The sequence below is a fragment of the Arachis hypogaea genome, chromosome 7 (genome assembly GCF_003086295.3).
Source record: "Arachis hypogaea cultivar Tifrunner chromosome 7, arahy.Tifrunner.gnm2.J5K5, whole genome shotgun sequence".
NCBI lineage: Eukaryota > Viridiplantae > Streptophyta > Magnoliopsida > Fabales > Fabaceae > Arachis > Arachis hypogaea.
In genome coordinates this window covers 60,514,541-60,524,207 of record NC_092042.1, presented here as the reverse complement: position 1 = coordinate 60,524,207, position 9,667 = coordinate 60,514,541, and the positions used below count along the sequence as shown (strand labels likewise).

The 9,667-nt window shown below is 35.1% G+C and overlaps 1 protein-coding gene across 5 annotated transcripts; it reads left to right on the top strand.

Moving 5' to 3' along the window:
- Nucleotides 1–2,807: 2,807 nt before the first annotated feature.
- Nucleotides 2,808–8,644, top strand: LOC112703207 (O-fucosyltransferase 7). Of its 5 annotated transcripts, XM_029287993.2 has the most exons (14): nucleotides 3,124–3,505; nucleotides 3,891–3,965; nucleotides 4,186–4,237; nucleotides 4,489–4,588; nucleotides 4,669–4,736; nucleotides 4,892–4,980; nucleotides 5,100–5,280; nucleotides 5,404–5,532; nucleotides 5,646–5,779; nucleotides 5,873–6,086; nucleotides 6,419–6,466; nucleotides 7,168–7,352; nucleotides 7,465–7,560; nucleotides 7,963–8,644. In XM_029287993.2, the coding sequence occupies exons 1-14, from the start codon at nucleotides 3,447–3,449 to the stop codon at nucleotides 8,117–8,119; spliced, it is 1,587 nt and encodes a 528-aa protein (XP_029143826.2). In that variant the 5' UTR covers nucleotides 3,124–3,446; the 3' UTR covers nucleotides 8,120–8,644. The 5 variants fall into 5 exon arrangements, 4 of the variants coding, with proteins under 4 accessions (XP_025610337.1, XP_025610335.1, XP_029143826.2 ...); XR_011864051.1 differs by lacking the exon at nucleotides 4,186–4,237 and having other exon boundaries at nucleotides 2,810–3,505; nucleotides 7,465–7,826; nucleotides 7,963–8,373; XM_025754550.3 differs by lacking the exon at nucleotides 4,186–4,237 and having other exon boundaries at nucleotides 2,810–3,505.
- The last annotated feature ends 1,023 nt before the right edge of the window (nucleotides 8,645–9,667 follow it).

Here is a 9,667-nt window from a genome sequence, read left to right as displayed (position 1 = left end):
GAGATTAGGATCTTCGTGGTATAGGCTAGAATAATAGACAACATTCCTGAGATCCGAAAAGTCTAAACCTTGTCTGTGGTATTCCGAGTAGGATCTGGGAAGGGATGACTGTGAAGAGCTTCAAACTCGCGAATGTTGGGCGCAGTGACAGTGTGCAAAAGGATCAATGGATATTATTCCGACGCTAGTGAGAACCGACAGATGATTAGCCATGCGGTAGCTGTACCCGGTATTTTTCATCCGAGACGAGAAATCCGACAATTGATTAGCCGTACAGAAACCGTAGAGGACCATTTTCATTGAGAGGATCCTACAGCTTGCCATGGAAGGGAGCACACATGATTGGATGAAAACAATGGGAAAGTAGAGGTTCAGGAGTAACAAAGCATCTCCAAACGCTTATCTGAAATTTCCACCAATGAATTACATAAGTATCTCTATCTTATTTTATGTTTTATTTATCTTCTAATTATTAAAAACTCATAACCATTTGAATCCGCCCGACTGAGATTTACAAGATGACCATAGCTTGCTTCAAGCAGGCAATTTCCGTGGGATCGACCCTTACTCGCGTAAGGTTTATTACTTGGACGACCTAGTGCACTTGCTGGTCAGCTATGCAGAGTTGTGAAAAGTGTGAATCACAATTTCGCATACCACATCCCATTTCGCGTCCCCTTCTACCAGACCACCATGGCACGCCGCTGCGTCTCCTTCCGCCATGGCAGTACCTTGCTGCATTCTTGTGTTCACAGATTGTTCTTCTTCAACATATCGTTGCATCTCTTTCACGTCCCCTCCGCAATGACAGCACATCGCCGGAGCTCTCTGTCCCCATCGAAGCTCACTTTCGACAGCCACATCAGTGTTTTCCGTTCACTGTGACGTCATCCTTTCACGGCTGGGTGATTTTATCAAATTTTAAAATATTTTAGGGTCTATTTTTTCAATAACAACAATCAGGTACCATTTTGTCAGTGCCAGAATCTTTCGGGTACCAATTTGGTATTTACCTCTGTCTCATATCGAAAGAAAATAGAAGAAGAGTAGAGAAGAGAGAATCTACACAACCATGTATCCTGGTTCAACCACCATGTGCAATGTGACTTACATCCATTCTTCACTACAACAGTAGTAGAATTTTTACTATTTTTTTCACAGATCAAAATCACTCATTTTTTAAAGATTCTACCCAATCCTATCTGTGACAAACCAAATTTCTACCCAAACTTGAATTGGATATATTCTCCCCTAGACTTACAACTACTAACTGCTTAGCTAACGTAGCAAGGAAATCTAGGATCATGAATACAAAACAGAAATACAAACAAAAGAGTTTGACATAATTCTCTCAATGACTTTACTAATACCTCACTTAATGCCTTTTTTCTATTGAAAAGAAATAAAGAAAGATAAATACTGAAGAATAGATAATTTAATGTGATATCATGAAAGAGAAGAAGGAATAGCTTGAAAGCTATAAGAACCCAAACTGTGGGCTCACTCCTTAATTCAATTTCTGGCCGTTTACCCCTTTTAAAGAGGAGTAAAGCTTCCAAAACTTGAACTTGGTTCGAGCGCCTTTGACTTGTTCTTCTTCCCCAAATAACAGAGTAGTAGCGAAGAGAAGAGATGGGATGGCAGTAGTGATTAAAGTTTACTTGCATTCTTATCTAACTGCTTCTCTTTTTTTCTTTTTAATTTTGCTTCAAGGATCTAGCCATTCATCAATTCTTTGGCTTCAAGTTTTGTTCTTGACCCTTGATTTGTAGCAGAGCTTCGCAACCTCCATTTTCTTTAACTTTTCCTAAACAGTGCATGCAGGAGGAAGGCATCCTCAACAAGCTACAATTAGAAGCACAAAGATGGAAATGATTTTCTAATTCACCTTTGATTTGATTTTTACTTTTGTGCCCTAGCCTTTGACTTTCCTTCTTCTTTCTTCTTTGTTTCTTGGATTTGAAAATCACCTTTTGCCTTTTGATTTGAACCCTAATCTAAGCTTCATTTTCTTTCTTGCTTTTCAAACTAATCACGTGGGTTAAGAAGAGAGAAGAGAGAAGAGAGAAGGTGAGTTTGATTGCTTTGGCTTTTGGTCTGAGGAGAGTGTTGCTTTCTTTCTTGATCAGCAACAATTTTTCTGGGCTACCAAAGGATGAACTGAATGCTTTTGGTCTTGGGCCTGTTCCATTATTGGGCCTAGTTACTCTAATTGGCTTGTTTTTTAGCAATATAAATTTTTGCACAATGACCAAACAAATTACACACATAATTGGGCCTTTGACCTATTATTATAATGTTTAGTCATAATCAAATTATTATTTTTGTTTTCTCAAATTCAACAGTATAAAATTTGCCTGTGATGTACTCTTGTTATTCCAGTTTGTTGACTATTTTAAATCTCATTTTACTATGATTAATATTTTGTTAATTAGAACTTAAAAACCTAAAAAAATAGTTGAATGAAATTATTCTCGGTTTGATTCGGTTCAGTTTTATTTGGTTGTTACAAAAATAGTAAATCAATTAGTTGATGTTGTGTGAGAACCGAATAGATCAATTTAGTTGGTTTTTGGTTCAAAATCACTAGTCCACTTAAGCAAGTGTCGCGAGTTCGAATCCCGCCTTGTGTATGTAGCAACCCATTGGCCAGTAAAAAATTATTAAATAGAGTTCAGTACCACGATAAATTAGTCATTGATATGTTGGATTGGAGGATACCATGAAAAAAAAAAAAGAAAAAAACAACCGTAATAGTAGTAGTAGTAGATGTAGCGTTATAAATCGAATGGGATGGAATGGGTGATATGATAGCATCTCGAAAGCCCAACAATAACACTGAGTGGACTTCGCTGCACTACATTGAGTACATTCCGCATCAGAAACCACTGAGCAAACCCCAAGAATCCCAAAACACCGCCTTTTTCTTTCTTGTCCCCTGTTCCTTTTGCAACCTGATCATGTGACATAACAAAGCGTTTCATTCGCACACTAGAATTAACATTATTATTACTCCGAGGAATAAGCAAAGCAGCACAATTATTTTAATTTATTTTCATTCAATTTCCCTTCGGTTGTTTTTGCGTCACTTTTTTCTTTTGTTCTTCTCAATTGAGTGTAGATAAGGAAAACCAAAACAGGAACAAGTAAAAAAAAAAAGGGAAAGTCCATAACTTTGGGGCAGTGAAATAGAAGGAGGTGTGTGTGTGTGTGTGTGTGTGTGTGTGTGTGTGTGTGTGTGTGTGTGTGTGTGTGAGAGAGAGAGAGAGAGAGAGAGAGAGAGAGAGAGAGAGAGAGAGAGAGAGAGAGAGAGAGAGAGAGAGAGAGAGAGAGAGAGAGGGTAGTCTGGGGAATGCAGAAGCGAAAGTGTGTTTCGGTGGTGCAACTGAGGAAGCTTCTAACTGCAGCAATATGCTCAATAGCGTTCATGGCTCTTGTCTCTGTTCATGTCCAGCACGTCGTTCCTTCTTCCAATGATCAGAAGTTCAATGACAAGATCACAACGGTATCTATTTTTACTCACTCTCTGCTTATTATTCATTCTCTTCAAGGGAAGTTTGGATTTTGTGCCTATTTTTAAGATTGTTATCTCAGGTTCTTCGCTTTTCTGGAAAATTGCACGTTTTAATCTACCAGGTTCTAGTCTTGCACAATAAACCCTCTAGAATATGTGGTTTTCTTAGGGTTTTGTTGACTTGAAGAAGATTGCTATCACCGGAAATATATTGGGGAAGAGGGGTTTGTATTCACTTTGGATTATGCATTTCTGAAAAGAAATAATAAATATTATGGAATTTATTTTGGGAAAGTGTTGACTTATGTGTTTTGAATTTGATATTCTTAATTGAAACATTTTTTTTTTGTTAACTATTTGGTTCAAATTTTGACAGACTCGAGATCTGCAAAGGTGGACAAGAGAGCTGGCTCCGCCTCATTTATCAAAAGTTCTGTTTCCTCCTCCAAAGGTTTGGTTTTTCATTGTGAACACTGGATAGTAGTAGTAACTGATTTTGTGATCTGATCTGTTTGGATTTGCTGACTGAGAATTTGATAGAGGAACAGAATCTAATGCATCTAATAACAATTATATCTTTGTAACAACCAAATGGCATGTATGCAGTTTTATTCATTAATTTATTAGATTATTATTAATGTTTTAAGATCAGCCTTATTTTAAACATGTAGGTTTCTTTCATTAATTAATATGTTCCTCTATGTCCCCCATCAACCAGGCTGGGTAATTCTTTCGTCTTTGCTGATATTATTTTTTCTTTGTTGTCTATATTGATTTTCTAATGGTCGTGAATCTCATCTAGATGTGTAGTATTCTCATTTTGAGCTAGTTTTTTCGGTTTAGTTTTGGTTCATTTTTTGAGATAAAGATGTGTCATGTCTGTTGGCAGTTGTATGTGTTAAAATTTTATTAAAATTTAGCAGCAGTTATGCACCCAGCACCTTTCATATTTTCACTCATTTTAGATTTAACAGTCGAACGTTTCAAGAGGGGTTTCGGATTATGAGAAGTTGTGGAAGCCTCCATCCAATCGTGGGTATCTGCCCTGTACAAAGCCTACACCTAATTATACAGGTAAGAAACTAAAACTTTTGTTGCAAGTTTCTGAGTTTGAATTATTTGATACTTGCTTAAAGTTAGAACTATTTATCCAGCTCCTGCTGAGTCAAGAGGATACCTTCTAGTTCATACAAATGGTGGTCTCAATCAAATGCGTGCTGGGGTCTGATCTCTCTCTCTCTCTTGCGTACACACACTCTGAATTATGCTAATGCTCATTTTACTAGTATTAATGTGAAGTTGCTATGCTGATGGATTTGAGGATTTCTTATTCCTGTGTATTATTAGAAGCTGCAAATTTGTACTTTTTGCTTTCAGATATGTGATATGGTAGCTGTAGCTCGTATAATAAATGCCACTCTTGTAGTTCCTGAACTTGATAAAAGATCATTTTGGCAAGACACTAGGTAATTTTGTATCCTGTCTTTGGTTTGTATCTTTTCTGTCATAGCTTCTTTTCTGTGTCGGATGTTATGTGAATTCAATTTTAGGAACTTATTTTTCTTTGTTCTTTTTGTTTTTTCAGCAATTTCTCTGATGTTTTTGATGAAGAGCATTTTATACGTTCTCTAGCTAATGATGTGAAGATAATTAAGAAGCTTCCCCAAGAACTGGTTAATGAAACCAGAATTGTGAAGTACTTCATAAGCTGGTCTGGTATGGATTATTATGAGAATGAGATTGCTACCTTGTGGGAAGAATACCAAGTATGTATGTTGAAAATCTGTTATCATATACTGTTAAACTATGGTGTCACTCTTTCATTTTTTTTATTTAATTTATATATTGTGCAATAATCTTATATTATTGATTGTTGATAACATCTGAAGGTTATTAGAGCAGCAAAATCTGATTCACGTTTAGCAAACAACAACCTACCTGCAGACATTCAGAAGCTTCGCTGCCGTGCTTGTTATGAAGCTCTCCGATTTTCACCTCGCATTGAACAAATGGGAAAAGTATATAAGATTTACCCATTATTGGCCTTTTTCTTGTGTATCTTATACTTAGTACATGACTGGTGCATTTTATTGATTTATTTGTTTTTGCTGTAATTCTTGGCTTCTTGTAGTTGTTGGTGGAAAGGATGAGGTTATTTGGTCCTTATGTTGCACTGCATTTACGTTATGAGAAGGATATGCTTGCATTTAGTGGATGCACACATGATTTATCTCAAGATGAGGCTGAAGAGCTACGGATAATCAGGTATATGAACATGGTTGCTATCAAATGATCGATTGAATCTATGCTCTCTTCATGTACACATTGGACAATAATTATTGCTTGTAAAACTTGTAGAGAGAACACTTCATATTGGAAAATAAAGGAAATTGATCCCGTAGAACAAAGGTTGAAAGGATTTTGCCCCTTAACTCCAAAGGAAGTTGGAATTTTTCTTACTGCTCTCGGATACCCATCAAAGACACCGATATATATTGCATCTGGAGGGATATACGGGGGTGAGTCCTATATGGCTGAACTGCGTTCCCGCTATCCATTGCTAATGAGCAAGGTAAAGCATTGCAATCATGTGTTACGAAAGTTGGTGGTGTTCAGTACTCTCTCTCTCTCTCTCTCTCTCTCTCTCTCTCTCTCTCTCTAAGTTTGATATGTTACAAGAAAAAAAATTAGTGAACTAAGTCTGCTGAAGAAATAACTATTTTTGGCACCTTATCAAGACTGACTGGAAACTTTTAACATGTAAATTGATAGTGAATTTGATAGAGCAATAAATCGAGTCCATAAAAATAAAAAACAAAAGATAGAGTAATAAATTGAGGCTTTATGCTTTTGTAATGCCTTGTTCATTGTAACCCATTACAGTTTTTCTTCTTTAAAATAAAGGAAACAATGTCTTGGGATCCAATTGCAGACTTGAGGCTTACCTTGAAGGTATGGGATTTTGATGAGGGGTTGATAATGCCCTGGGCTCTCCATTCAAATAACTAGCTTTTGTGAGGTGGTTCTCCCAATGCTATTATCAGTGTCTAAAGGTTGAAATGTATCTATAAAAAACCTTCCCTAAACAATAGGGAGAATTTTTGTTTGACATTTTGTGCTTTGTTAAGCTCATATTTCAATTAAATAACATAAATGTCGTGTTGATTCAATAGAAGTTCTCTATTTGATCTGGGGTAAGATCTGTCACTACACGATACCAGGAATGAAAAGTCTAAATTGTTGAGGAAACAATTTCTACGGTAGTCTACAACACAGTTGATAATGCTACTGTAAGGAGCACTGGATCAAAATGAATTATAAAGGCTAAATTGTCATGCCTTTTCTGTTATGGCAGAAATTGCTGTTAACTGAAACCTCCATTATTAAAGACAATAATAAATGTTATTTTTCTTCGTCATCTTGGGTGGCTAATCTTCCTTATATGCACACAAGAACAATCAGTTAAAAGACAGTGCATATTATATTAATGTTCAACTACTCAACTAGCCAAAAGAAAAAGGAAAGAAAAAGATTGGTTTGCCTATGCTCCCAAAAAACATTGGTTTGCCTATGCTCCTGAACGTTCTGTGGTAGTAGCAACCCAGTCAGAAGCATTGGATCATTCTGATTAACAAAGCTTTGACTGTTTTCAGGAAAAGTTGGCATCCATTGAGGAGCTGGAACCCTTTTCTAATCATGCATCTCAAATGGCTGCTCTTGACTATATTGTATCTATCGAAAGTGATGTGTTTATACCATCTTATTATGGAAACATGGCAAAGGCTGTTGAAGGTCATCGTCGATTTCTTGGACGTGGAAGATCAATATTACCAGACAGGTATGGCTGGTGCTTTCTTATGCAGCAGGTCAACTTATATTTATTTATATTTATAAATTTTTCCAATGAATTCTCCAATGATGTTCTTAATGTTCTCTATTTGTTCAATTAGGAAAGCCCTTGTTCGTCTTTTTGATAAACTGGCTCAGGGAACAATGACCGAGGGGAAAAGTTTGTCAAACAAGATAATTGATCTCCACAGAAGGCGGTATGTGACTGGAAAGCGTTTATTGCACATATTAAGTAATCTTTTGTGTTAAATATGCAGAAATTTATCTTTAACGGGTCTTTTACTCTGATAGTTGATTATTTTGTTTCCCCTTGACCCTTGTATTTTGGAGAAGACGGGGAGGTCAATGTTATATGAAAAGAAGTGGTGTTGTGTGTAATATTGCTGAATCTCAAGGGAGATCGGTGTAAATTACCTTTACCCTTACTAGTCTAACAAAAGAAGTTGTCTTCCATAACACGAAGGTTTTAGCATTATCTTCCTCCTTTCAACTTTTGACAAGAATAATGTTTTCTTATCTACCAAGTTTGGTGATGCTCTGATCACAAGGCTTACTATTTATTTGAGGTTTTCATCTGTTATTTTGTGTGTTTTGCACAGGCTTGGATCCCCAAGGAAGAGGAAAGGGCCAATATCTGGTACAAAGGGCATGGATAGGTTTCGGTCAGAAGAAGCATTTTACTCTAATTCATTACCTGATTGTTTATGCCGAACCGGGCCGCTGCATCCAAACACTGCCTCTCACGTTGTTAGATAGATGAGATACCGCTGAATCTTTCTTCCAGGAAATAATCCTTTCGCCAAAGTGTGACCACAACAACATCTTGTGTATAGCTGGTAGGTGTTGAAGGAGCAGCGGCAGAGTGTATATATACGTTTCCCTGTCACATTCTTAATTTGAAAAGAAAATAAAGGAGAGGAACAAAACCGGAAGGCCGAAAATAGAATAATCCATATTTTGTTTTTAACAATCCATATTTTGTTTTTAACGTGCAAAACTATGGATTGGGATGAGATGACACTGGGATGTGGCTTTGGGATGAATAGATTTGTTATTTATTTTGAGGTAGAGTTTTCAGATATGGCTCTGATTCTTTCATCACACTAGAGATCAGAAATTGTTAAACGAAAGAACAAGTTGTTTCTTTTGTTCTTTAGAGTTGTAGTTCTTTTTTGAGAAGGGCTTAGTGCTAGAGTTTCTTTCTTTTTTTTTTTTTCTCTTTCATTTATCATTTCTTTGGAGACAAGAAAATGTATAATATCTATTTGTTTTAACTCTTAATCCTGGCATGTGGCTATTGTTCTACTTCCATCCTTACCAGCAATGAGTGGTGGTGCTCCATACTAATTTTTATAGGATAGAAAGTGTAGTGGAATTAAAAAACAAGTAATTGATGACTTAGGGAATGTTTTAAGGTTTAATTATTCTCAGTTTTTATAATTTTATTGATTTTATTGAATTTTTAGTTAGGTCTTTATATTTTTTTTTTTGATTAAGTTTTTATATCATATTAGATTTTGTAATTAAATTTCTGTCGTAACAAAAATGTTGGAATTAACGAAATATTCCGTTAAACAAAATGAATATACCTAACACTTGTCTGAATATTAAAATATTCTGTTAATTTTACTGTTTTTGTCACGATAAGAATTTAGTTATAAAATTTAATATGGTATAGGAATATAATTAAAATATATATATATATATATATATATATATATATATATATATAAAAGAATTTAATTGAAATTCAGTAAAATTATAGGGACAATGCAATAAAAAAATAATGTTTTAATCAAAAAATAAGAAGATAACAAGGCATGCTAGGTGTATTAACAGGGAGTTCCACCTTTTTTAAGGATAAAATTGTCTCTAACAATAACAAATTTTGATTAAATATGAAACATAGATAGTCAGGTACAAGTATAGCTTTGGCATTACAGCAACAGTTGTGTACTAGTGTATGATGTTAATAATCCCCTATAATCATTTATCAAAGTACAAGTGCCTTAATAAAATATACAATAAAATATATTCTGAATATGGATAAGACTTACCATCTAAATAGACGATATGCGGAGAGAATCCAATAATTTAGGGAAAGTCTAAAATGTAAATCTAAAATAATATTTACATGTGTAGATTTTATTTGTCTAGTTAGTTTAATGACACTAAATAGTTTGACGGTCTATTATACAGTTGGACAATTTAAATGAAGCCCTATGAATATTGATATTAGTAGAAAGTGGTACAATTTTATCTCTAAAAATATTAAGCGATTAAATAATTTTTTTTTCTTATTTT